The 27,776-nt window shown below is 38.8% G+C and overlaps 1 protein-coding gene across 1 annotated transcript; it reads left to right on the top strand.

Annotated features, from left to right (window-relative positions):
• The first annotated feature begins 1,086 nt into the window (after positions 1–1,086).
• Positions 1,087–26,658, top strand: LOC111325532 (UDP-glucose:glycoprotein glucosyltransferase 1). Its single transcript, XM_022929360.2, has 47 exons — positions 1,087–1,212; positions 1,817–1,956; positions 2,537–2,619; positions 3,745–3,863; positions 4,077–4,186; positions 4,367–4,541; positions 5,112–5,287; positions 5,564–5,664; positions 6,198–6,297; positions 6,379–6,439; positions 7,300–7,388; positions 8,291–8,354; positions 8,534–8,620; positions 8,734–8,793; positions 8,929–8,988; positions 9,087–9,172; positions 9,788–9,929; positions 10,258–10,389; positions 10,471–10,554; positions 11,686–11,760; positions 12,219–12,351; positions 12,786–12,884; positions 13,629–13,723; positions 14,194–14,427; positions 15,096–15,233; positions 15,635–15,736; positions 15,873–15,919; positions 16,600–16,698; positions 17,065–17,138; positions 17,431–17,459; positions 18,444–18,713; positions 19,154–19,205; positions 19,568–19,674; positions 19,792–19,877; positions 20,055–20,136; positions 20,747–20,835; positions 21,265–21,360; positions 21,643–21,727; positions 22,012–22,121; positions 22,323–22,395; positions 22,677–22,780; positions 23,193–23,249; positions 23,350–23,422; positions 23,622–23,663; positions 24,126–24,242; positions 24,975–25,131; positions 25,880–26,658. The coding sequence occupies exons 1-47, from the start codon at positions 1,180–1,182 to the stop codon at positions 25,912–25,914; spliced, it is 4,662 nt and encodes a 1,553-aa protein (XP_022785095.2). The 5' UTR covers positions 1,087–1,179; the 3' UTR covers positions 25,915–26,658.
• The last annotated feature ends 1,118 nt before the right edge of the window (positions 26,659–27,776 follow it).

Genomic DNA, 27,776 nt, shown 5'->3' with positions numbered 1-27,776 from the left:
CCGCAAATAGTCCGTTTTACAGTTGCATGCTTGGTTACCAAGCCTTTGAATGGGAGTGAGGCTAAGGGTGACCTTGTTATGATCATAGACGTGGCTGCTCTTCAAATTTATCTTGCTAAATAGCTGCTGGTCTCTATCACAACAAGGTCACCTTCAGCCTCACTCCAAATCAAAGGCTTGGCAACCAAGCGCAGAACTGTAAAATGGCCTATTGCCATATGCTGCTTAGATTTGATTAGGCAAAATAAAGTGTCTAGTGACTGGTTTTGATGCGTCCTTGTCATTCCTTTCTACGTCGCAACTGGTGTTCTCGGAATCGGTCACCTAATCGTCCTCCTGTTTCGCCGATGTATATCTTTTTGCAATAAGAAAATTATGCAATAGATGACGTTGGCGGAGGTGCAAGTGAAGATCAGTGACCTTAATGGATCGTTTGGGTCTCGATATTTTCTCAGCGTTGTATAATTTGTTATCTACTAGTACCAAGATAGTAAAGTTACTTTGTGAGTCAGGGAGCTAAATAAACCAGAAGTAGGGGTATCGAATGGTCTTACGAGCATTAGTCTCCCTCGCAGCCGTTTTTAGTCTCGTCACGCAACGCTGGGGAGGAGCGTTGCGTGACGAGACTAAAAACGGCTGCGAGGGAGACTAAAATGGGTTCTAATCTTGAACATCGCAGACGAGAAACTGTGACTTTTTGTGTGCATTTCGTTCGAATCAGAGAGTTATCAACTTGAAAAATAGAGCGTGAATTCACATCTGCTGTTGTCTCCTTTTCTTCCCTTGTTGCAGATGTGGCCCTCGAACCCGGGTTTAAGTGTATTCTGACGAGACAGCTGTGAAGACTTTTATGCTCGTTGTCATGCTAAAATTATTTCAGCTGAGAGCTCTGGTTGGTAGATATTTTGGTGGGCAGTGGAGAATGAGCCGCGGGTAGAAAAGAAAGTGAAAGCAATGGCAGTGAATGGTAGTGAATGGCAGCGAATGGGAAATAGAAGATGGGAGATGAGGAATGGGAAATAAGCCCAATATGGTATGATGGAACAGAAACAATCTATCCTCAATCAGGAAATAATTGAAAAAAAAAAAAAAAAAAAAAAAAAAAAAACTCTTTCCCACTCCCCCACAGAAAAATTAACTCCAGCGACGTGGTTACACGGCATTGGCTTTCTTTCCAAGATGGCGGCCAAAAAGAGTCTGAGCAGCGCAGGGGTAAGAAATGTGTTGATTTCTTTCTTTGTTAAAGGCTGAATCCTGGCATGTGAGATGGGGTGAATATGTCGTGTACCAGTTGTCTTTTTAAGTATTGTGTTAAGTAATACTGGTTTAAAGATCCTTTTTGAAAAACTCTCCAACAAATGTCAGATGGTTCATGATCTGTACGTAAGTTACGAAAGAGGACCGGCCGGTGTAAGCTTCAGTTCAAGCCAGACTTTCAATGATTTGCGCTCAGTTTTTCTTTTAACCTTAAACTTTCGGCCAAAATTTTCCAACACTTATTTTAAATGAAGCCCTGGATCTTTAAATGGTATTTTTATTGTTTCAAATCGATTGAAAAATATGCGCATGCTGCTTTCAACACGTAATACTTATGTACGTACATGCACATGGATGTAACCTCTGAATTTTTTTTGTATGTAGCACATTCCATCCAGATATAATTTCTTTATTGGAACTTTCCAGACGTTATCAGCTCACGTACTACAGTGAGCTGAATAAAAGATAATCGCAAACAAAATTGTTCATCAAATTAGCGGAAGTTTTCGAATGCTCTTTCTACATCACATAATTTAAAACTCCTTTACTCTTTTCGCAGGCAATATGTGCTCTGATGGCCACTTTGCTTACCCTATTGTCTTTATTTCACCAATCCTTGTGCAAATCAAGTAGTTCTAAATCAATTATAGCCAGTCTAGATGCAAGGTGGGGATCAACACCTCTTCTTCTTGAAGCAAGGTGAGACGAAGACAGGTTTAATTTCAAAATTAATCAGAATAAAAACAAATAAACAATGTAACACCCAAGTTATTTCTAAGATTGGAGATAAGAGAGCTCTTTGGCTGCTATGTGGAATTTTCTGGCTAAATATTAATGGCCCTAGTTACTTCCTATTCAGACATTGAGCCATTTATGTATCTAGCTTGTCATGGCTCAGTAAATATATATATACAAAAAAAAAAAATAAACTTTAATAGCTAACACAATTACTACTGGTAACCCAGTAGTTTACATTGTGGGCTGTACTAAGAAGAAGTTTTAACTAATTGCTTAAAAATCCCCACTGGCAGGAGGCGACCAGGCTATTTACAGAGCGCAGCTAAGGAGTTGAACCAGGGGCAACCGAGAACAGTGAGTGAGTGGCAGGGTGGAGGACTTGAACCCGGGCCACCGGATTTCAAGTCCAGTCCCCTAACCACTCGGCCACGCCACCTCCATCAAACCATCCATTAATAGCCACCTTCAATTTGGTGAATAGTTGTTAATAGGTGCTTTGACATGGGTTTTCCATGAAATAACATTTCTTTTTTCATTTCAGTGAATATTTAGCAGCAGATAGTAATGAAAAATTTTGGAAGTTTGTGGATTCATGTCAAGATAAATCATTTGATCATGATTTAGGTAATGAATTATGCCAATAATTATTTTCATTTGGTTTATCATTGCGCAAAATATACCGAAGAGTTATAATCAACATCATGGTGATAAAAAATAAGGGGCCTGTTTCTCGAAAGTCCTGGTAACTTAACAGGCCCAAAGCCAAGTTTTAAAATCAAAATATAAAGGATAGGAAAACAGATTCTGACACCCAAAACCAGTCCTTTTGGTTTCTTGAGCTGATGGTTTTATTTGTATCATTTTCAAACTCTTGAAATCCCCATCTTGAATTAAAACAGAACAGCTTTAGGCCCATTAAATTAGCGGAACTTTCAAGAAACTGGTCCCAGGTTTCATATGTATTTTTCAATTCAACAGTTGATGTTATTTCATTGACTTTATTATGCATCAAAAGGCCTGGCTCTGGTTGTTTGAAGGGTGGGTATTGCTATCCAATAGACAAGTTGCTATCTGCTGTACAAGTGTTAATAAAGCATACTATGCTATTTACTGGATAGCGATGATTTATTCAGTTGATAGCACTTCCCATCCTTTGAACAACAGGGGCCTGGTTGTTACTCAACTCTTTACGCTGTAACATCAATATACAATTTCTCCATACCATTCTCTATACATATCTTAAAGTACTGACAAGGAGAATATGTTTAATAATCACAAACTTTATTGGTTTGGGATCATTTCCTAATTATTTTCGTGATCTCAATGTTTGATTCAGTGGTGATACTGTAAGAGGAAATTAGAGGTGAGTCACTCTTGGGGTGTAAAGGAGATGATTTTGGAGTTGTTTGCACAGTGTAGGTCAAGAGTTTAAGCCCCGGCCAGACCAATACTCATGATCTTAGAATAATTGAGGAGAACTTGCTACCTTTCTATAATATCAAGAAATGGATAGAGATTCTAGTCTTCTTGGATAAGGATGAATAAACCATAGGCCCCGTCTCCTGCAGGGTTAGGGGTATGAGACGTTAATTTCCCACACACGAGATGGGTGGGGTAGATAGCAGGTCCACATCAGCAAAATTGCTGCCATAACTCAACCTGCTCAAACAAATAAAGATGATGATGATGATGATGATGATGATGTAGAATAAGTTGTTAATGTTGCATTTTACTCTATTTCAATTTCAGATGAATATGAACATGTTTTAATTACTGCTGAGCAGTTGCTAGCTCCAATAGGTCTAAATTTCTTACAGTTCTCTTTGTCATTGAGATATTATTCTCCCAGAGTGGAATTGTTCAATAAGGTGAGATGTCAAAAGGTCTGATGAACACTTAGTTATTGTATTTGTCCCTTGAGTATGTAGGTTTTTGAAACATAGTTTTGTAATCCACAACTCAGATGATGAAACTATAAGTACCATAGTCCATAGTTTCTCAGTAATGTGCATGTCTATGCTCAGGCATAGACATAGTATGTTTTTCTATTTGATATAAAGTATTTTTCATTGTTTCCACAGGTTGCCCATGATCTCCCAGCACCAGACTGTGAGGCTTTTGTTCAACTTGGCAGTAGCACAATATGTGATGTTTCAGAAGCAGTTTCTCTAATCAAACAAGCGGAAAACATGTATGTTTCTAATTCTGATGCTCAAGTCTCAGATGCACAAGGAAAACAAAGTAGCATTCCATGTGACACAACATTGCTCTTTTATTTAAAATTTCCTATATATTGTATTCTATTACTTGTAAGGTTTTAATATTCCCGGTCAAACATTTTGCTTTTATTTTTTCTTATTAATGATTGCAGACCCTTGGTGCAGAGTTTTGAATTTGATCACCACTATCCTAAATCTGAAAACAACTCCATAGCTGTTGTGTTGTATGGAAAGATAGGATCAGGATCAATTTGGAGATTTCATCAGCAACTTGTAAATTTAGCAGAAAATGGTCAGGTGCACTATGTGCTTCGACATTATATTGAGGTAGGAAAAGTCTATGATATGATGGGCAATTTGTTTGTTAGCATGTGCAATGGTTGGTTGCAATGGTAGGCTGTCAGTAACTGGCTTTTGATGAAATGTCTGTGTTAGCCCTCTCCCTATCAGCGATGACCAAAAAAGGAATTTTTTCTCACAACATCAAATTGTTTTAAAGCCAAAGGATGACGAGAAGAAAAAAAAATATATAAAACTAAGGGATTTTGTTCAATTTGACACCCAATCCAAGGACACCCAATGAAAGGAAATGTTTGGCTGACAGTGTGTACTGTAGGCTATTGAATACTTTTGGGTGTCAGCTCTCAAATTTCATCAGATCGTGATAAATAATATTACTTCAAGTTAATTTGGTTCAATAAATAAAAAAAAGTTGAGCCATTGATTATATTTATTTTCATGACAATATTGAAGAGGGGGTTGTCCAGCAGATTATTTTATAGAAAAGGCGCAATACAAATAATAAATGTTATTGTTGTTGTTGTTATTGTTTTTCTATTGTTTTAAAGTACAAATATTGGACTAAATATGATTTTTTTTACTTATCATATCACATAGTCATCATCAAAGAGAAAAATGAGATTATCAGGGTTTGGTGTGGAACTGGCGGTTAAGAAGACAGAGTACAAAGCTATGGATGACAGCAAAGTGAAAGATGACGCAGAAGGAAAGGTGCAGAAACAAGAGGAAGAAGATGACGATGAAGTTGAAGGATTCCTCTTTGGAAAGTTAAGGTTTGTACAACTTTACAGTGTTAAGTTTGCTTTTGGGAGTGAGTTGTTGCCTTATGGCTTACTGCTGGAAAATGAATGGAGAAATCAAGAACTGGCCTGGGTCGGTTGTTTTGTTTTTGGCAAGACAGTTATTCTTTCTGTGCCCCTTACAACCCAAGAGTTAAAATGTACACCTGACCCCTTCAGTTGGAATGTTTTTGATCACATATTATATACAAAGTAAATTATGAAAGGTAATTTTGTAATCACACTCTATAAATTAATATCTACTTATAGGAGACTCTATCCAGACCTAAAAGAAAATCTTGAACAGTTCAGGGCACACTTAAAGGAGAGTGCACATGAGATGGCTCCTTTGAAAGTCTGGCAGTTGCAAGGTATGTCAGTCTTTAGACTCTAGTGTCAGTCTTCAGACTCCATTGTCCAATGTTAGAGACTGGTGTCCAATTTTAGACTCTAGTGTCAGTCTTCAGACTCCATTGTCCAATGTTAGAGACTGGTGTCCAATTTTAGACTCTAGTGTCTGAGTTTAGACACAAGTGTTTGATGTTAGACACTAGTGTTGGACACTAGTATTTCTAATCAGATGCTAGTGTATTTATCGATATTGGGAGCTATTCCAGGTCTTTAAATGGATAGGTTAAAGTGAAATTATGAAAAATATTCCTAGTGGCTTCCTTCAGGAGAGTTCGACGAATAAGTTCAGGTCAATAAATGAAGGGTTGCTTGGAAGCCTTCAGCACACTAATCAGATAAAATCAAATTCTCCATATGTTTCTCTTAGGAATATAAGACAATTTGGTCGTAGAATCCAGAGAGGTTGCTCCCTAACTATGAATCCCTTCAACTTTGACACCGAATTCTGCTCAAACCTGGTTGAGTAAGATTTGTTTTTCATTTTCACCATCAGATCTGAGTTTCCAGGCAGCACAGCGGGTCATGTCCTCTGAACCACAAAGAGCCTTGAAGGTGCTGAGGGACATCAGTCAAAATCTTCCCATGCAAACCAGGTTTGTAAGAAACATCTTGTTTCGTTTCTGCAGTTTTCGTTTTCTTTTCGTTTATTATTTATTTGTTGATTTCAATACTAGATCGTTAGTTAAGACAAGGGTTAAAGAAGAAATGAGGAAAGAGATCCAACTCAATCAAAAGGTAAGGAGTTTTTGAAAAAATATTTCTGAATTCTCGTGGCAATGTACTTTTACTATCACGTGTTATTGTGTGCCCTTAGGGTTTCTTTGTAGATTCCCTAAGGCCGGCCACATTAAGTGAAAATTCACTGCAAAAGTTATCTGGAACTATCTGCTCCGTGTGTATTTCCCTCAATCTTAAAACAAAAATCATTTCTTCGCAATGGCGACTCGCATATATTCGAGGCACCGAGACTTTTTCAATACTTCTTTTATTGTCGCATGCTGCAACAGGCCCCACCTCGTGTACACCTACGTTACTACTTTTTCCAAGTGTAAAAGCCATAATTTGGTAAAGGAGATTTTTAAAAGAAATTCAGAGCAATTAATTCAAGGGTGTTTTTTTTTTTATTTACCATATAGACCACTTTCATAAATGGCTGCCGGATTAATATTCTTTTTTTTAAATTTAAATTAGCCCTTCTGGCCTCGTTCTTCAGTACAAAATTCAAAAGAATACATTATCTCAAGCGAGGCCAGAAGGGCTAATTTAAATTTAAACAAAAGAATATTAATCCGGCAGCCATTTATGAAAGTGGTGTATGCAAAAACCGGAACAAAATTATTTTGCCATCTCAGATGTGAATGACGTTATCGACATCGCCGATCCTAGTAGTAGGCAAGACGCGTGTCATATGTGAACTTCGTAATGGGCCTTGCTCGCCATGGAGTCTCTGTGACTCGGTGCTAGAGCATCAGAGTGCGGAAATCCGAAGGTCTGAAGTTTGATTCCACATGGGGAATTCTTCTTTGTCCCACGTACGTGAAAAGACGAACTGAACATCTTTCTCTAACCAAATTTTTAAATCTATTTTACCACAGCATTTTGCACAATTTGGGCTGGATCCCGGAGACAGTGCCTTGTTGATAAATGGCCTTCTGGTGCAAGCGGATGATCTTGATCCTTTTCAGTAAGTGTTTGACCATTTATGGGTCATTTATTTCACTTGGGTATCACAAAAGTAAAGTGCTTTCAAAGAAATGTTAACTTAAAAATAGTGCGTAGTGCGATTGACTCGTAAAACCAAAACCAAAGAAATCGCAACAGCCAATCAGAAGGGGAAAAATCATAAAGAGCCAATGAGAACGCAAAATTCTTCAAGCGCGGTGATTTGCATGTTCAGTGGAGCGCGTAGAAAGAAATAGAATAAATTATCGTAATTACAAATTCGCCTCTACTACGCGCGGCGGGAAAAATCAGGTCGTGTGACTTGTAATTTAAAGAACAATTTATGCTGTAAGATTCATTCGAAGCTAGTCATCAACGGTCAACGCAAACATCAAGGGATCCGATTACGGAGAAATACAAATTGTAAGTTTATCATTTCGTTTATCATTTCGATTAAGAATATTGTAAATAATAACGTATCCCTAAATTATTTAATTTCAGTTGACTACTACGTAACGATTACGATTACCATGGATGTAAAGAACCGTGACTTACATTAGTACAAATAAAAACTGACATCGTTGATCCCTGGGCTAATCTTCAAATAAGTAGCCCCTTCAATCATAGGAGCGAACCACGCGGGAAAAAACGGGAGACCAAGGCGCGATTGTTTGAAGTCTTGAATGTGATTGATTGAGAGGATGGCGCGTGTTTTCAGGACCGCTCACCTCAAAAAGCGAAGTAGAGCGAAATCAAAGCATTCCGGAAGACTTTCGAAACGTCAATTTTCTATCGCATTGACGACCTGGTGGTCACATTTTTAACATTTTTAACCTTGCTGCCGTTTGAATGCTGGCAGAGCAATTTATTGAGCTTAGGTCAATATGAATTGTAAACTTTTTTTGGTGTTTTTTTGTCTTTTAGACTGTTAGACTTGTTACGTGGTGAAGCACTTGCGATTGACCGGCTCTCGTCCCTAGGTATCAAGGTATGATAAAAATGTATTTCATCTCAACAATTTTTTTCAAGAAAGAAAAATTGAGTCTCGCAGCTGGTACAAATATCAACGCGAAGGTCTGCGGCTCGATATCTCGTGATGCCTCGAGCTCGTGACAAGACGATTAACATTTAACATCTTTTTTTCGTAACGAAATGTTTGTTTTTCAGGGTGAAGCTCTCGGTAAACTTGTGTCCCTTGCCACTCAACCAGAGCATGAATCATTTGTTTTAGATGCAAGACACGACTCTATTGTGGTAAGTCTATGTGAGTTACTGATATTGCTGTGTCGTGTTGCAAAATATATTGCTTAAATCTGACTTCCTTGGAATGATCTGGTGACTGCATTTGCTTATTTTATCTTTGCTAGTTTATAAACGACCTTGAAAAAGATCGGCAATATTGGGGATGGCCTTCTGAAATACAGGAGGTAAGTACTGAAACTGTGGTCCTGTGAATTTAGTGCCTGTTATGTTGTTGTTGTTGTTGTTGTTTTTTTTTTTTAACCTGTTTGTCTTTCAAAATCCTATTATTTAGGTTTTGTTTACCGGTTTTTTGTTGACAGATACTACGTCCAACCTTCCCTGGGATGATGCGCTATATTGCCAAGAACATATTCAATCTGGTAATGTTTTCTGCTGTACAATACTTCGATAAGAAAGCTGAGAGTTAGTAAAACTGTGGTGGAGTGTAAATCCAACGGAAATCTTGTTTTCTTTCAAGGTTCTGTTTGTCAACCCTTTGGATGTCCAGAGTATCGAACTGATCAAGGTTGTCAATGAATTGCTTCAAAATTCGTTTCCAGTCAGGTAATTTGCGCAGTTTTATATACACCCATGAAAAGGTTATTGCATTATGAGTTAAACAACTTATGACATTGTTACATTAACGGTGCTTTTTACACTGAGCCAAATTCGTTATACTACGCTACGCGTTTTGCAATTTTCGAAGTTATGCATGTTAGGTTTCTCTGTTCCGCCGATCTACTGAGTGAAAGTTGTTTTTACTCACAACGCGACGCAGTCGCCAAGTTTCACCCACTCTTTCTGCAACACGTGTCCATCCAGCTCATACATGGAGGTTGTATCCTTTTCATAGGAGAAACAAGAACAATTGTAACTATTTTAGTCATATTTCTGCTCTCGGGTTTTTTTTACGTAATTTTATTAATAGCTTTTTTTCACGGCTGTGTACATTCGTTCAGTCGCGCTCAGTTTACGCCATTGGTGAGAATCGAAAGAGCGTAGAGACTTTCCGTAATGTGTTTTCCTACAACGCTGGTGCGAATGTGAGTTCGAGGCTGTTGCTCTTGAACGCAGAGTGTTGAAAAAAATTGACAAGCAACAGTACAACAAAACCAAAAGGAATTACAATAACTAAACCCAACAGAAATAACTAAAGTTTTGCATTCATGATTTTCTCAGAATTGGTTTGTCACTGGTTGCTGATGTTCCTCTAGATGCCGAAGTCGACGCGAAGACTAATGCAGCTGTAGGAATTGCTCGAGCGTTTAGCTTCATCACATCTGAGAAGGACTCGCGACAGGCATTTGATTGGCTTCTTCAGGTCAGTGAAACAGCGAGTGTAGTCCGCGCTCTGTTTAAAAGTCTCGATAAAAAAGCTGGCGGAGATCTCAGAGGACCACTGATTTGTTTAGTTAAAGTCGCAAAATTGTCGATTTTTGTGGACAACGCTTTGAAAATGGTTGGACTTTGGACCTGTCTATATACTCTCGTTAACCAATGACAGCGTGACTATTATCATTTAATTTAGAAATATTATCCCATGAGTTTATTTTACATTGATTGGTAAGTTGTCCTGTGGATTTTATGGCGAGATTGTGCTTTTTATTTCCCTTTTTCCGAAACATAAACCATTTTTGTTTCACACTTAGTTATATCACAATTTGGCTGAAGGCGAAGTGCCAACTGCAGACAAGGTCTTTACTTCATTTACATCGTTATTTGGCAACGATGATGCAGAAGAACTGTTCGGTGCAGAATCTGAGTACGACGAGGATCGAAAGGTGAAAACTCCGGCGATTGTTTCGTTATTAAGGTCGTAAGGGTTTCTTTTCCAATAACATTTCGTGTTTTTTACCTTTTAGTCCTCCCAACGATTCTTTGATAAGACAGGATTTCATCAGTTGCCTCAAGTTGTCCTTAATGGTGTACCCATCAACACTGAAGAGGTTAGCCATCCTTTATTTTACCTCAATTGGCAGTAATTTCGCAATCTGATTGGCCAATTTATCGTTGTCGATAAGAGTGCAGAAAACGCTGCTCGCATCAACGTGTCATGCAACGTGTAAAGAAAGAATCGTTTTATTTGACGTCGATATTTGGTAAAAAACAAATCGACAGTGGTCTAGCGTAGTCTGTACTTTTACAGACAACGATATTCATCACAGTGGTCCGCAAAATTTGTTGCAGGCTCCCTTGGGTGCGCCTTGGTAGTCTACAAAATTTTACCCATTGTGATGACGAACACCGTCGTCGCTAAGAGTACAGACCACGCTAAAGAACTGTCAATTAGTTTAGTAGCGTGCGAGCATGCCCTCAACGTTATCACTACAGGACGCGTGATTTTCCGCCCGCGGGAATATTTGAGAAGTTGAGAATCAGGGAGACCGGGGGTCTGGCACTAATTTTCAGTCGGAGACCATTTACAGACCTCTTTCAGGCTCACGTTGTTTAAGGCCTCATTCTCAGTTCTGCGGCCAAAAAAATAACACTCATGCCGAAGTGCTAATGACTAGGGTCTGCTTGTAGGCTTTCCCTTAGCACCATGTAGTTAAATTGCCATTTTTCTTTTTTTGCTATAAAATCGTATCCGTAGAAGAAGTGACTTGGAATAACATTTGACGATAAAAACTTGCGACAAAACGTTGCTTGATAACATTGTAAAATTTAGAAACGATAAAAAGCTATAGAAAGCTAAAATCGACGACGTTTCGACGTTAACATAACGTCATTATCAAGTCAAGAATGTATAAAAATAAGTTCTATAAGTTCTAAAATGGTATCCCTGGTTTTAATGTTTTGATTCCTCTTTACTTCTGTGTAAATGTGTGTGCCAACTTGCACGCATTATACGAGAGTCTTGTCGCGTGGGATGATTTTTTTGATGATTTTTAACAGAAACCCTATGTAGCCTTGCAAAAATCTCGACAATCTTGGTGATCGTAACAACATCTTCCTTTATTTTGAAAGTTCTAAGTGCATTTATGGAAATCCTTGTAACATGGGCAGGTGTAATTCTCACGTTAGAGTTGCTGTGCGTACAAAACATTTTTTCCTTTTATCGCGTTTTTATTCTTCAGTTTGACAATTTAGATGAAGCAGTTGTGCGAGAGGTGATGCTTCAAACAGGTCCTATACAACATGCCGTGTTTTCGGTGAGACATACTCATTGTTAGCAATAATTAAATTTTGGAAAAATGCTAGACGGACCTTTACATGAAATTGTTTCTCTAAGATACAGTGAACCAACCAGTAAGGACTAAATTAATTGTTTGCTTGTTTGTTTTTTACGACTTCATTCTGAAGTGTAACTGGGATAATATGAAATGAATAAACGGGGTAAGTTTCTAAAGAAACTGTGGTGCTGCGTTGGTGAAGGAAGGGGGAGGGTTACAAGAGAATTTGGTTGTATCGACCGAGTTGACAACATAACTAGCCACCATAAAGAGTTTCTAAAGTTGACCTTTCGAGCGTTAGCTCTCATTCAGAGCGAATATAACATTCTCAATGTCAATTCTCTTCGAATAGACGTTACCTGTAATTGCTAGTGCAGTTTTTAGCAGTAAATGATTTAGTAAAAGATTCTCACTTTTTTTCTTCCTTTGGTTTGTAGGGCTCAGTTTATCGCTACTCCAGTGTGTATGAATATCTCATGAGTCAACCAAACGTGGTACCTCGAGTTAACAGCATGGTACAGTCAATGGAGAGACCTTATGTTGACTTGACTGGTGGCCAATTAAGTACAGGTAAACGATAAACAACAGCAAAAACAACAATAACAACAAAAACAACACTGAAACTGGAGGGAGTGCGGAATTGAAGAAACATGATCTGTGAAGGTGTTTGAAAAGAAAAACTCGCACAAAAAATTATCATTAGCCCCCATTAAAATTAAAGTTCTCGGTCAAATAGACCTGTTCTCGCGAAGATTCCTCCCCCCCCCCCCCCCCATCCATGTGTTTTTAACACCTCTGCAGTTTTATTTTTAACTAAATTTTATGAATCTCTGGGAAAAAAGTCAATGTTAATTATTTTATCATATGACAGGCTTGTCCTCTCGCAAAGATTCCTCACCCACGTGTTTTTTAACACCGCCCAGTTTTGTTTTTGAAGAAATTTTTATGGATCAGTAGGAGAAAAGTAAATATTAATTATTATCAGTTTCTTCTCTGTTTTGCAGATGTGGATATTAATAATCCTGAAGCATTTGCTATGCTCGATAGTTCGCAGATGACTTCCGTCATTGCCAAGGAATTGAAATACTTAACTAAACAAGGAGGTAATATTGTATCTTATAGTAGCTATGTTTTAAGTAAATGATGATGTGGAACGATGGTAAGTCATTGGTGATAGTGATATCGATGAAGTTAAGGCTGGGGAAGGGCATGGATTAGGATAACAACAAAGGTGAGGGTGAAGGTAAGAACAGTCGCGGAGAAGATGAGGAGAATGATGGAGGGTGACGATCAAAGTGAGATTATAATGAACGGAAGAGGATGGGAGGCCAAAGCAAGGAAGAAAGGAATCGAACAAGGATACGGACGAAGTTAAGATTGATGGCGATAGAGACGACGAAGTTGAGGGTAGAAGGAATGTAATGGGGCAGGAGGGTGAAATGGGGATTCGGATAAGGGTAGAGAATGGTGTGACGATAGGATGAGGATAACGATGTGGAAAGGGATGGGGCTGAAGTTGCTATGGTGACATTGATAATCATTGCTGGTAAGCAATTTAACTGACCGCGGTGAGAGGAAATGCTGTGGAGATCGATACCATTGAGACCTTACATTATAATCCAACGTTCTTTTATTTTCTATCGGGCAATAGGTTTTTTTTTTCACACTGATGATTGTTGCATCACGAAATTAGAAAAGTTCTTACATTGTAACATTACCAAACTGTCAACTCTAAATTAGTTCAAGCAATTCGACTTATTTCGGAGTGACTTCCACTTTGACATGAAGCCCAAAGTACTTGGCATTTAGGTTGACACTGTTTGGTTCCTGTTTTTTATCTTTCGTAGAAGATCTAAGTTTAAAACCTGTGACTTACTGGGTTATTGCTGACCTGGCCAGCAAAGAAGGAAGAGTGCTAGTCAGAGCAGCCCTCCAACAACTGGTAGGTCACTACAATGGTTGTTATCACCGTAATTCTTCAAAGAAGGATCGGAGTCTTAGCTTCTAGCCATGTAAATCTTGCCAGTAGGATAAAGCTCCGAAGACCGCGCAATAATGATTTCCAGTGAGCCTTTTAAAAGTAGATTCTGTATCAAATGCGAAAATCTTAAAACCACCATCTTAACTAAACCGTTACTTTGTCCAGGAAAAGCTTAACCAAGCTAAAATGTAATGTGACTTAGGTTTTTACGAGGAACATACACCTTTGTGTCTTTAGAAAGCACCAGGCTTACTATATAATAAGTAAAGAGTAATGACGTTGAATTCATTAATTATTTTGCGCCTGAGGTTTCGAGCAAAACCTGGTTTATTTTCTCAAAGAACTACTTGTACTCTGCGAAAAAGAAAACTTGCTTTGAACTTTTTGAAAAACTATCCTTTTCCGGTTTTGAAAATTTGTTTCCTTCGCAGAAATCATCCTCAAGTGCAAGAGTGGGGCTCATTCACAATCCAGCTGTAAAACAAACGGATGATTTACCGGAATCGCTTCAGATCGCCAGAACAGTGGAGGCTGTACTGTCTTCAAAAAGTCACGTTACACCAGCAATGTTAAAATTCATGGAGAGCTTGCTCGATGAGAGCAACGACTTTGATAAACTGTCTTCAGATTCCAAAGCAATGGCAGATTTGATGGCGAAAAACCCGGTATATGTGATTGAATAGATCTTGATCGAGTCGTTCAGTGCCGCATGCAAAATTACCTTCAGTTAAAGTGGAAAAACACAATATTAGTCTAACAGGAAAGAAAAACAGCAAAACTGAAAAAATAAGCGAGAAAGAGTGAGGTTGGTTGAGGTTGAAGAGGATTAGAAAGGCTTGCAACTCATGAAATAACTTTGAAAATCCAGGCGTAATTCTTGCGGAGCACGAACCGTGGTGTAACACAGGGTTGACAAAATGAGAAAGAAGGCGAAGGAGCTGGTCATACGGGGATTTTCTCGGGAACAGTCAGTTAATTCCAAGTGTAAATCACGTCACGCAATGATTTTCTTTAAACAAGTGAAAGAGGACTCGATCGCATCGAAATGTTCGTGTATTTGTGATGGATTGGACAGGTTGAATGGGCTATTTTAGGGGTTTTAAAAAACATGACAGTCTTTTTTTACCTCATATTGCGTATATAATTTTAAACAACGGAGTGAAACAAAGAAAATTAAAGTCGAAAGAAAACTTGACTCTTTCAAGTGGTGGTTGAAGAGTAAAGACGTCATACGGCATAGGTTGTTTTCATGTACTACACATTTTATCCTTTTTCTCTTAGAATCTTCTTTGATTTCAATTAGTTGATTTATTACGTGTTTCCCTATTATCAGGGTTTGAAAGTAGAAGCTATACAAGCAAAGTTATCTGACGGGAAAGCCTTCAAAGGCAAGCTGTTCTCACACCAGCATTTCTGTACAGGTGTTGTTAACCTTCGTCCCGGTCAACCTGCTGTCATAACTAACGGAAGGGTAAGTGAAGAGTGTTCACCCTTCAATTCCCAAAAGTTATTAACATTTAACTTCTCCCTCTAATGTTTGTTCATTAACCAGCAAACAGGTAGTGAGAATGCTGAAACTTATCTGTTAGAAGTTTTTGTCTTGATCTAACTCCATATTCTAGCAACCAATTTACAAGGAAATGTATAGTTGGTAGAGGAAAGAATTAACAATCAGATCATGGGATTCAAAGGGGGAAAATTCTATGCTTGAAGCTTTTTATTGCTGTTACAGGTAGATATATAGCCTGCGAGAACGCCGTCATTACTAGCGCTTCGGCTTTACCCGCGGGGAGTTATGGGACCTTGAGCCTATTGAGCCGGTTCTTGTCTTAGTCTGCATAGTTCATATCAGCTGAAGTGTTGTTTCAACAGGTTCTTGGTCCGCTGGCTGGTAATACTTTGTTTACTGAAGATGATTTTAAACTTCTTGAGAACTTTGACATGGACTTGTACGCCCGAAAAGTCAGAGACCAGGTTGGATATTTAAAACCACTTTGAGATGATTTGATAAGTAAACCAATTGATTACACGAGAAAGCCACATTTGAGAGAGAAATGCGTAGCCATTTGGCTTAGTCGGACTTGATTTCTGCGTATTTGTTTGTCAACAGGTTGATGAAATGGCATTTGATGGTTTGCCTGCGGATGATGATACAAGGTGATTTGCATTTTTATCTGAAATTTATGTGAGATAGGGTTTAGATGTTAGAAATGTAGTACTAAATATTTCCTTAATTGCAGTCCACCAGCGAGGATCATGTTTATAATGTTTATTCCAAGTTGATTTTGGCTTGAAAAGGTCACCCTAAATTCACTAAAAATTTTTACATTCTTGGTCAAATACACTGTTCATTAATTCAGTTGAATAAAATCCGCCATCTTGGTGTACAAGCTCGTTGAGTGTTGCTCCCCTCCCTTACGTATCTTACCCTAAACAGGAAAAGTGCTTTCTGGAATTATACAATATATATATCTTATTAACCAAGCGCGAGGGCCGTACTGGGAGAATATCGGCCCGAGGTCTTGACACTACGGACCGAGCGCAGCGAGGTCCGTACAAAAAATACCGAGGGCCGATATTCTTCCAGTACGGTCCCGAGCAAGCTTGGTTAATAAGAGATTTATTATACGACTGAAGTTCAAAGGGACACAAGTGCAGTATCATTCGGGACCATTCGGGACAGTGCCCGGTCCAATACTGAGAGAATATTGACCGGCAATAGAGCATTTTGATTGGTTGATTTTAGTTATTGGCCCTCTGATTGCCCGAGTCGTGTAACAAATGACAGTTATCCAGTACAGAGTGGTGTACTCAATGTTCTGTTGTCTCGTTTTCAGTGAATTTAGAAGCGACATCATCATGAAGGTCTCCTCTGCGCTGATCTGCCGAGAAAAGAGGTCTCGTCAGGAAATAACTGCAAAAGCTAGTGAACATAGGTAGGGGGTGAGAAGAGGCGTTGATTTGTACCCGAAGTGTTGTCAAATTTGTTTCTGCATTGTCTCAAGTTGCACTATTGTAGCGCTTTATCGCTTGTTTTAAGTTCTGTTTTCTGCTGTCTATCCAACCGAATTACTATTTTTCTCCAAATTTTATTCAAAATAAAGGAAACTTTGCGCAGTGCAAAAAAATTGACATAGAACATTGCGGCATGATTCTTTTTACTTCAACGTGCAAGACCACATCAAATGCAAACATGTAACCCATTTGAAAGTCTTTACAAAACGTGATGGTGCGCGCTGCTTCAACGCACCAGTCCCACCTCAAAAGGCCTACTAAAGAGTGAGATGTGTCTCCTTTTTCAGTGTCATGAAAATCAAGCCGAAACGAGAAGGTGCCAGTTTTGATGTGGTGGCAGTTTTGGATCCTCTGTCTCAAGGTACTGTTTGGTTTCGCTAGTTTGTTTCTAAAAATCTTCGTTACGGTATCAACTCCACTTTCTTACTAAGCCCACTTGGAACAATACTTTCCAGACTTTAAACCCAAGTGAGTCATACAAAAGTAGAAAAAAGAGAGACTGTAGAAATTATTTTATTGGACGAGGCTACTATGATTATTAAATACCATCCTGTGCAATTTGCTGCTAAAACTGTTTGCATGATCGATTTTCGTCCTCTTGTATTTATAATCGATATCGGTTGATTTATTTCCTATATTTCTCTTCTTTACAGCCGCTCAGAAAATTTCGCCAATACTGATGGTTAGTTTGAGCTTTCTTTTCTTTTTTACTTTCAACAATAGATAAAATTATAGAGAAAAGTAATTAAAGTGTGAGTTGTCGAGTATCGAAAGGAAACAGTGGACGAATCAGCCAACTAATCCACGACAGTTACTTGATAATTGCGTTATTTAAAGTGGTTTGGAACAATTTTCCCACGCTCTGACGTGCCATCTTCAGAGCGCTCACAAATCAACATCACCCTCAGAGGTTTAGATATATTCGATTCTTTGCGTTATCAGGATTAATTTCCAAAAAAAATTTTTTTTGATTGATTAAATATTTCCCGAGATATGCCGCCTCAAAGTTTGTCCTTTGCCACGCCCTTTTGATTTGGCCGGGCTAAGTTAATACTGGTAACTAAAAGTCCCTCATGACGTCACAGCAAGAATGTGTTTCGATCGATGTGCCTACATTCACTTGAATATGCCTTTAGACGAATCTGATGTATTTGAGCAAACAGCGACCACGCAACGAGTCCGCATTTTAACATCATTTTACAGCAATAGACAAATGTTCTTATACAAGAAGTTAACATTCGTTCTTGCTGGGACGTCACTCGGCCCAGTAATTCTCTCCCGGCCAAGTCAAAGGGGCTTTGCCAAAAGAGTAACTTTGAGACGGCATATCTCGGGAAATATTTAATCAATTGCAATATTTTTTTGGGGAGATTAATCCTGATAACGCAAAGAATCGAAATATATATAAACCTCTGAGGGTGAATAGGGACTTTAAACGATTCTCACACTTGTGGTCACCAAAGGATTGGAGTTTGCCCTAGTGGGCTATCATTACCCTACTATTAAGGGGAAATCCTTCAGACTTCAAAGTTCTCCTTTTTTCAGGGGGATAAGGCCTCGCTCACAGGATGTAGGAAAAACTTTTGTTAAAGTGTTTGGTAAGCAAATAAATACCTTGGACAGTTTTGACGAATTTTTTTTTTTCTTCTTGTGTTTTTTCCTCCAGGTCCTTCAAAATGTTACAAATGTTAACTTCAAGCTTGCCATGAACTCTCGCGAGAAGCTCTCCGAGTTGCCTATTAATCGTTTCTACCGATACGTCCTGGAACCCGAAGTGTCATTTAATGATGATGGCACCATCGCAGAGGGACCAGCAGCGGTGTTCTCTGAAATGCCGCAGTCGGTTCTTCTTACCATGCATATGGACACACCTCTGGGGTGGATGGTAGAGGCAGTGTACTCTCCTTACGATTTGGACAACATTAAATTACAGGAAGTGAGGATTGTTTTTTTTACCTTGAATTCGTACTTAAGAATTGTGTGGGAGATACTAGCTGGCTCAGTGGATTGCGAGGTCATTGTGCTATGTTCTTGGGTGGAGAACTCACTCTCACAGGAGGAACTTGAAGGAGTCAGGATAGGAACGCCGAAGAAGAAGTCTATCAGTTAACAAATGAATTTATAACTTTAGTTAGAATTCCACGAATGGCTGGGTGTGTCTACCGTCTCTTACGGCACCACACACGTCAACTTCAGGATAACGTATGTGAGCGGCGTTTAGTTCCACATCGAAACTAGTGGTCCTACTTAGCCTGAAGATTCCCATTTAAGCTTAGACAGTTCTCAAATCTGGCAAGCATTTGGTAGAGTGTTACTTGTTTTGCCTTGTCTGAGTTAACCCTTTAACTGACGCATGCATTGTATCTGTTTATTCAGGTGGAGAACCAAGTACAAGCAAAGTTTGATTTGGAATATATCTTTATTGAAGGTGCACACCATGACATGTTAATCAAATATTAGCTTAGCGTCGCCTTTGAAGCTGATATTTCTATCACTTGCTTTTGCACAGTAGAATTGAAAGAAACGACAGAATAGGATTGAGGATGAAGTTGCACACTTCAAAGACACTGATAAATTAAGATTCACGTCATTTGCGATTGTTCCAAATCCCTTCAAATTGCAGTGGCAATTTTATGGCTACCAGTACTTGTCGAGAATTAATTCATATGCCATCCCTAAAGCCTGTTCATTGCTTTACCCAAAGGCGGAATTTTCGTCAAAATGAACCAGTTAACCTTGGCCTTTTTTCTGCTTCCTCGTATGTTTATATTTTCTTTTTTTTTTCAATAGGACATTGCTCCGACTTTCACACTAGACAGCCCCCTAGAGGACTGCAATTTACCCTCGGTACTTCAAGAGACCCTGCCATGTTTGACACGATTGTCATGGCAAATTTGGTAAGACTTAGAGAAGTGTGCTGGCTAAAACTGCTTTTCGCATTTATTTGCTTTAAAAAGAATCGTTAGATTACAAAATTGATTTATTGTTATATCATTTATTTGTGCAATGAACAGGGATACTTTCAGCTTAAGGCTTACCCTGGCGCCTGGTCTTTACGGGTTCGAGAGGGAAGATCAGCTGAAATTTACGAGATAGAAAGGTAATAGGCTGTAAAGAAAGGTGTACGCCATATTTTTTTTCATCTGTGCCTCTAAAGTGTAACCCTAGTTATACATGGAACCGAACGCACAATTCTTCACTCTCTCTTCTGTTCAATCGTTGAACGTTGGTTGTACAGCTTTTTCCTTAAGACTACTATTAATTTTCGTACCTGTAGTGTTTCTGGAAGCACAAAGGAAGACGATGGTCATTTTACAGTTGTTATTGACAGCTTTATTGGAAAACTGCTCAAAGTAAAGGTAAGATTGACTCAATGACAAAAAAAAATCTACGTTTTAAGAAAATGTAGCCTTTAATTATCATTTGAGACTTGCCTCTCGTTCAACGTCCTGCATGTGTAATTCTTAGTGTGATGACAATGCTTCTACCCAAAAAGGCGGCCTTTTGAACAATTAGATTATGAGCTTGAGATTTCTGTCTTGTGATAGGTGATGATGGCGAACCAACTATCACATCTAAAAATTGAGAGCGATTATCTCTAATTGTTTTAGTAGAGAGGTATCAGTCGTTCAAAACTTTAAAACAAGACAGGCTCATGTTTTTGTCCCGATTTGTTTACAACCGCACGCTGTTAGGTCACTTGGTGTATATCGCGAAATAGATAGCGAGTAGCTTAATCAATGAGACTGCAGCATTTGTGATGGAATGCTAGTATATCAGCAAACTGTCAGGGAAACTTGACAAAATGTTGTTGAGTGGGGGGGGGGGGGGGTCAACCTGTTGTGGACTATTATCGCCTCCAGGGGAGTAGTAGGAGGATTAATCTAAGTCGCTCTATGCTTTGGAAACCGGGGTAAACTGGGTCATTGGCTCTGGTTGTTTACTGCTCGTTGTTGATCATGTGTTCAGGTTAGGAGAAAACCAGGGATGGAAGGAAAAGATCTGCTCAGTGATTCTGACAGCGCGTCGTCGGGTGGTATCTGGGACTCTTTATCAAGGTAATCTATTTTGCCTTATGATTCGTTGTTGGGATGGTTTTACAGAGCCTCGCGATTTCAGGAAAATCGTCTGTTGCCTTTGTGAGATTATTGGAAGCGAGTAAGGAAACGCATTGATCTAGCGATGTGGAAAGATAACTTGTTTGCTTTGTGAGTGCAACTTAAGAAGCTATGTAAGAGAGTTCAATTCGTTTGAATCATTTACCGTCTTTAAAGCGACTCCCTCCTGGCATCGGAGCTATCTCAACAGTTCTTGGAGCAATACGCACTTGCTCGCTTGCGATGTAAAAGTATTGGCTGCAAAAACGTTTTTTTTTCCTCTCTATTTAACAAAGTTTCGTGATATTCAGGCGTATTTTGTTCCTCTTTGTTGTTTGCGGCGTTTATTTTTATAACCAGAAACAGTGTTGTATCTTTGTTTTTAACCAGCATGGTTGGCAGTGAATCTACAGGAGACTCCCCCAAAGATGAAACCATCAACGTTTTCTCTGTGGCGTCCGGTCATCTCTATGAACGTTTCCTGAGGTAAACAAAAGGAAGCTCTGGTAAATTTTTTTTTTCTTGTGTTTGTTCTACCCACTATGTACTTAAGGGAGAATATTTGGCCCTTGGTTATGATCTACAAACCTTGCGGAGGGCCAGACCTAACTAAGTCTTTAATCAATTTAGGTATGACCGGACTCCTTTCCACTACTGACTTCACGATCGTGAACGTGATCGTAAGTGCGATCGTGATCGTGATCCGGTGATCGTGAACGTGATTGTTATTGTTATTTTTATTGCGAATATCATTTTTCTTTCTTCCAGAATCATGATGTTGACTGTTATGAAGAATACCAAAAATCCAGTGAAGTTTTGGTTCTTGAAGAACTTCCTGTCACCAACCATGACGGTAATGATTAACAGTTCTAATTCTGACCCAGTGTCTGAAGCGTAGTCAAATAAAGTTGAATATCGGTGAAGAGAAGAAGAATATCGGCGAAGAGTCCAAAAACTGATGTCCTTGGAAAGTAACTTCCAGTTTGGTTATACTTAACCAGAGGAAGCTTACCACTAATGCGCTTCTTTAGGCTTTATTTCTTTACGTTGGTGAAACCATATTGTTTCATGCGTTTAGTCCTCGTCCAGACTTAAGCTTTAAAACTGGCGGTCACCTTTGCTGTATTTACTTTCAAGGCGTTTCTACCTCACATGGCCAAAGAATATGGCTTTGAGTACGAGCTTGTTCAGTACCACTGGCCTCACTGGCTACACGCACAAACCGAGAAGCAGAGGGTCATCTGGGGGTGAGAACAAATCTTTTTTCCAAGCTGGATACATCCTTTCCTTGTCATTTGTTTGCTATTTCAGCTTTCAAATATTTGTGCATTTTCTTCTTCGAAGATTAGCTCACCATCTTTGCAAATCTTATATCTTCCAGTGTTTGGGACATTTCGTCACTTCCGAATTATTCATACTTTTACCATATCCTATTTCGTGAATTTTAGGTACAAAATCTTATTTCTGGATGTACTATTTCCGCTCCACGTTAAGAAAATCATCTTCGTAGATGCAGATTTAGTAAGTATTTTTCAACCTTTTAATGGTGCTTTAAATATGTTATCTCGTTTGATTGTGACAAGTCCCACTCTACAGTTACATTTTTGTTATATTTTCTCTGATTCATGTTTTTTTAAAACTGATGCTGCACCTCACGCTGTGAACGGACACCGTACATATGCACTTTTTGTCTTTCTTTTAGTTCTGATGCAATCATTTCTTCTTCTCACATAGGCTTGGTGATCTATTAATGTATAAATGATGAATTACTCGCTATATTTGTGATTGACTCACATTTTTAGATTGTGAGAGCTGACCTAAAAGAGCTCAATGAAATGAACTTACGCGGAGCTCCCTATGCATACACGCCTTTCTGTAGCAGCCGCAAAGAGATGGATGGTTTTAGGTAAATTATATCTCATATCTTGTTATTTTCGTTTGTTTGCATCTGCTCTAATAAAATTGCTATCGCAAAAAATTTCGTGATGTTATAATCACTTTCTTGGGAAGTATTAAAGCACAAAATAGAGCTTAAATAAGCGATCATTCAGCCCTACTAGAGTGACAAGGCATGTGCTAACGTCGATCGGAAGGGATTTGTTATAGATTCCTTGTGATCATTTGTGCCAGCGTTCTCTTAAAACTTCTCCCTCAGCCATCCGCATTGCACTACTTACCCGGCGTTCTAAAAATTCCCGATCTAAATATTGCAGGTGCCACTCAAGGTGAAACCGCGGTGACAGAAAAAAATGCGTTCCAAATTTTTACTGAATAACATTTAGTGCAGCTGATGCCTTAGAGCATTTGTTTTTTTGCAGGTTTTGGAATGTTGGTTACTGGAGAAGTCACCTGGGTGGAAAACCGTATCATATCAGGTGAGGAACAGTTTTATGAATGGCTGCAGTTCAGTTAGATTTATTAGTGCCTTTGATTTCATAAAACACTGTAATTCTGACCTTTTACTTTCCTTTGTAGTGCGTTGTACGTCGTAGACTTGGATCGATTTAGGCGACTGGCCGCAGGTGACAGGTTAAGAGGACAGTATCAGGTAGGTTCATACTACTCTTTGGCAAAAAAGTACCCAAAGGCAAAGCATTCATTTTATCCGTCAATGGGAATTTGCGAGGCTTCAAATCATACTGGAAGACGTGGTTCTTTTCTTTGTTGTCCTATTTATTTTTTATTACATTTTTTATTCGACTTTTGAGGAGGACACTCAGTTAATTTGTTCGTTATTTGTTAACCAGGGCTTGAGTCAAGATCCGAACAGTCTCTCTAACCTTGATCAGGTGAGAGACAGATAATCCAGTGGTATTTAACTTGACAAATGAAAACATTAATGTTGTTGCCTTGATAATTTCTATTTCAAATTATCATCCTATAACTAACTCATGCATATGGATAACGATTTTAAATTTGAACGCTAAAATTGAGACATTCTAAGAACTGCTATGAACGGGGCCAGAATTTTCCAACAGTGCAAACAACAATGGAAGCCGGCGTCATTCCGTAAGAAGTTGCGATTCGGTGTTCATTCTCGTTTTTGTCAAAGTTGCAAAAAAATGTCTTCAAAACATTGGCAGTTTTATTTATTTTGTCAACTTTGTTGTTCACAGAGTGAAAGACTTTCTGACGAACGTACAGACGAATGTGCAAACGGACGAACAGACCTACTTACGGATGGAGCGACCTACTCCATATTGCTTCAGTTAACTTTACCTCGTATCATTCCTAATTCTCTCTCTCTACAGGACTTGCCTAATAACATGATCCATCAAGTTCCCATCAAATCCCTTCCTCAGGAGTGGCTTTGGTGTGAGACGTGGTGTGATGACGAGTCACTGAGCACAGCTAAGGCGATTGACTTGGTATTGTATTCTCAGTCGTTTAGGGCAACTTTCACTTGAGTGTTAGAAGCATTCCGGGACTGCCTTGGTTTTCCTTTACCTCAATATGCGATTGTTCAGAAAATATACGTGCCTGTCTCTCTACTAATCAAAAGCATAACTACAACCAATCACATCTTGGTCGCCCACGTTTTCCCGAGTTTTCCCGCGCTTTAGGCGGTTTGCTTGTTTTTATTCTTAGCTCTCATTGGTTCATTATTTTTCTTTGTTTTAATTGGCCGTTGGGTTTTACAACACTCAGTTGAAATGTACCCTATGCTGCTGAGCTAGAGTGTATGAGTGGGTTTTTTTTTTTTACTAACTCAGTCATGTTTAGCTCAATAAATGCAAACTAGCCGGATATTTACGGGGTTCATGTCTGGTTTCTTCGTTATGTTTTCCTGTTTTTATGAAAGGAAAACAATATCCAAAAACGGTATTACCGAGATACTATTTGCGTTGAATTTATATCACTATAATAAACTAATTTAAGGATAAATACTAATGTGTTTTAAACTGGTGCTCAGTTAAATCTGAGGCACATCTTGGAATAGCTATATGAAAACATTGACAGAGAAAGAGTAAATTTTGCATCCATTCATCTATATCTTTCTTCATGGTTCTTTGTTTCATCATTCGTTTGCTCTTGTCGTCATCTATATATTAGTTCGTTAGTTTGTGCACGTATCAACGCTTTCTTTGATATTCCATCAGTGTAATAATCCCTTGACAAAAGAACCTAAACTGCAAGGTGCTGTGAGGATCGTAAAGGAGTGGCCTGATTTGGACAATGAAGTGAGAAGACTGCAGGAAAGAGTAGCTGCACAGACGCCATCTTCAAAAGCCACTCAAGAGTCAACTAGGCCAACAGGTAGAGGAAATTAATTTTCACGTATTGACGTATCAAATGCTGAGGCCCATTATCTCTTTGCTATGGAGCTTGCAGCTCTTACCAAAGGTGCTACCCTCGGAATCAGGGGGGGGGGGAGTGTCTAAATTCACGGGGGAAGGCTGAAGCCACAGCTCTTCCTACCTCACTGCTCTTAATGATAATAATTGTAAGAATATGTTGTTTGTCTTACGATGCAGTAATTTCTGATGAGGATCGCAACATTTCGACTGCATTCTGCAAATTTTCTTCAGGCGACATTTGAAACACTAAACTCACTCTTGATTGGCTGGTATTCAACAGCTGCCATTAGTGCATTTCAAAGCAATGTTCCTTCAATAGCCCGCTGTCATTCGGCCAAACTGTTGTGTAATTACTACATGTAATAGGATTACATGCTTTCCAATTTGGAAATAATTGGATGAAAAAAAACTTCTGCGGACAGCCAAAATTGGACGAGGCCGTATTGGCTGTCAGAGGAATTTTTTTTTTAACAGTAATTTCCAAAATTGGACAAGCATGTATTCCTCTTACTTATTCATTATATAGTTAGTTGTAATTAAACATTATTTAACTATTTAAATTTCCAATTAGTTTGGGATTAACTGGCAGCTATGCAATTATTCTTACTATTTGCATCATTCTTGTTATTATTATTATTATCATTATTATTATACTCTTTTGCGTTTATTTTTAACTGCTGAATTTGCCCAACCTTCTTATCTTACAGATTTGCCTCCAGTCAAGGTCAAAATAGAACTATAGTCCCTTCTTTCAATGGAGAAAGTATATTTTCCTTCCTACCTAACGGCTAAAAGGTATCGTGAAAGGCACAAACTGTGTGATAGCTACAAGATGTTTCCGCCATATGCGTCCCTTTTACTCCATTGACCGGTTTTTCGTTTGAGTACTTACGGAATAATGTCTGCTAATTAGCTTCCGAAATACCCCTCTCCCTCACCACCCCCCTCCGTCACCACCCCCCTCCCTCACCACCCCCCTCGTCAACACAAACAGTATTTCATTAAAAGTTCCTCACTGCTGTAACACTTTTTGCGTTCTTTCTGTACCGGGTTCTTTTGTGTTAGAGGTATTTCGGTGCAATATTGATAGAAAATTAGTTTTTGTCGAAATGCTATCAGTTTCGACAAACCGTTTCGCTTTTCTTCTAGCTGATAAGATTGTTTTCATGGCACTTGATAGTTCACTTGGTTCAGTGGCACCTTTACACTTTCTCTCCCAAGATCTCAATAGCAATTCCCCTTACTGTCTGCTATGCAATTCTTATGATGTTGGTTCGGAGAATTTGGTATTGGATCAATTAATAATCTCCTAATTGATATTTCTCTTCATTCTTATCAATTGTCTGCATGTGGCATTTCTTGCCTTACTGAGTATTCTCCTTTATAAATAAAGATATGGGCTTGTTATTTAAAAATGTAGTAATTAAGCTTTATATGAAAAGAACTGCTTGAAACTTAAATAAAATAGACCAAGTCGGGTTTTGTAGACGATTGATTTTTTGCTTGTTTAAGTTTCATCTTTCCGATTATTTTAATTGCATCCTAGGCAAGCATCTCTCGTCTCTTCTTCAGGTATTCTTTTTTTGCAATTACCGACTCAAAATCGTAAAAGAATTCCAGGACGTGTCCACCAATCGTAAACGCGGTAAACGTGGAACAGTATTGAAATACTGTCAATACTCAATTTTCAATATCGCACGACGTCGTCCCTCTGTTAGGTCCCCAATACTACATGGTGACGACGTAGCTTTTGATAGTCGCGATGAAGTCTTCACACCTGCATGCAAATAAGGAGAAAACTTGAGCTTGTTAAAATATCACGTTTATTTACCTCCACTTTCAAATTTTACCTGTCTACTGGAAAAGAATCTTACACCAGAATCATGATTACTTCTTTCATTTAAACCACTGCTTCTCATAAAGACAACTAGAAGTCCTTTTAACGATTCCCTTCAGAGAACTCTCTGAAGGGTGTTTCGTTAGTCCCCTCTCGCACACAGGGTTAATACAGTAATCTCTAACGGGTGAACGGGTCCTTTAATTATGGCTTACTCTTGCAATACAGAATGACTGTACATCTCAGTTTCAAGTGAAATAATTTACCTTAATTTATTCGTCTTTTTCTCGTTGCCATGTTCCCACCAATCACGTAGCTCCTTTTTCTGCCTTTAATTAAAAGCACACACACCCACAATTCCCCTATTCGCTCCGACGATGGGCTAACGCTCGAAACGTCAGCTTTTATATAATCGTAACGGTGGCCAATTTACCATTTCAACTTTGTTGATATATTGAAATTATATAATTTACCTTAACCCTGACTAAAACTTTCCGCTGATTCAGTTTGTCTAACCATCAGCTCAGACCCTATAGGCTCAAAGCCTATTTTTTCACGTCTGTTCCTCTTGGTAGATAGTTTTGTTAGTTTCCAGTGAAGGTGCGAAAAAAAAACAACTGAATGGTAAATTTTGAAGCTTCAATGTCTTCTAAGGCAACAATTTTCCTCTAAGAAGGTTTTGAGAGCTTGGGTTATGATATCGATACTCAGGGTAGCAGCTTTTCATCGCCAAAATCAAATCTGCGAAGCCTTCTTAATCGCAGTCC

This window comes from Stylophora pistillata, chromosome 7 (genome assembly GCF_964205215.1).
Source record: "Stylophora pistillata chromosome 7, jaStyPist1.2, whole genome shotgun sequence".
In the NCBI taxonomy this organism is placed as follows: domain Eukaryota; kingdom Metazoa; phylum Cnidaria; class Anthozoa; order Scleractinia; family Pocilloporidae; genus Stylophora; species Stylophora pistillata.
This window is presented reverse-complemented; position numbering and strand designations above follow the sequence as displayed.

What these genes read in the sequence shown, in the direction of transcription:
- LOC111325532 (XM_022929360.2), top strand. Translation starts at nt 1,180, where the DNA reads ATGGCGGCCAAAAAGAGTCTGAGCAGCGCAGGG. An exon ending in GAAAGTCTGGCAGTTGCAAG is followed by an intron (nt 5,665 to 6,197) that starts GTATGTCAGTCT and finishes TTTCACCATCAG; the next exon opens with ATCTGAGTTTCCAGGCAGCA. An exon ending in AAGCAGAGGGTCATCTGGGG is followed by an intron (nt 22,122 to 22,322) that starts GTGAGAACAAAT and finishes CGTGAATTTTAG; the next exon opens with GTACAAAATCTTATTTCTGG.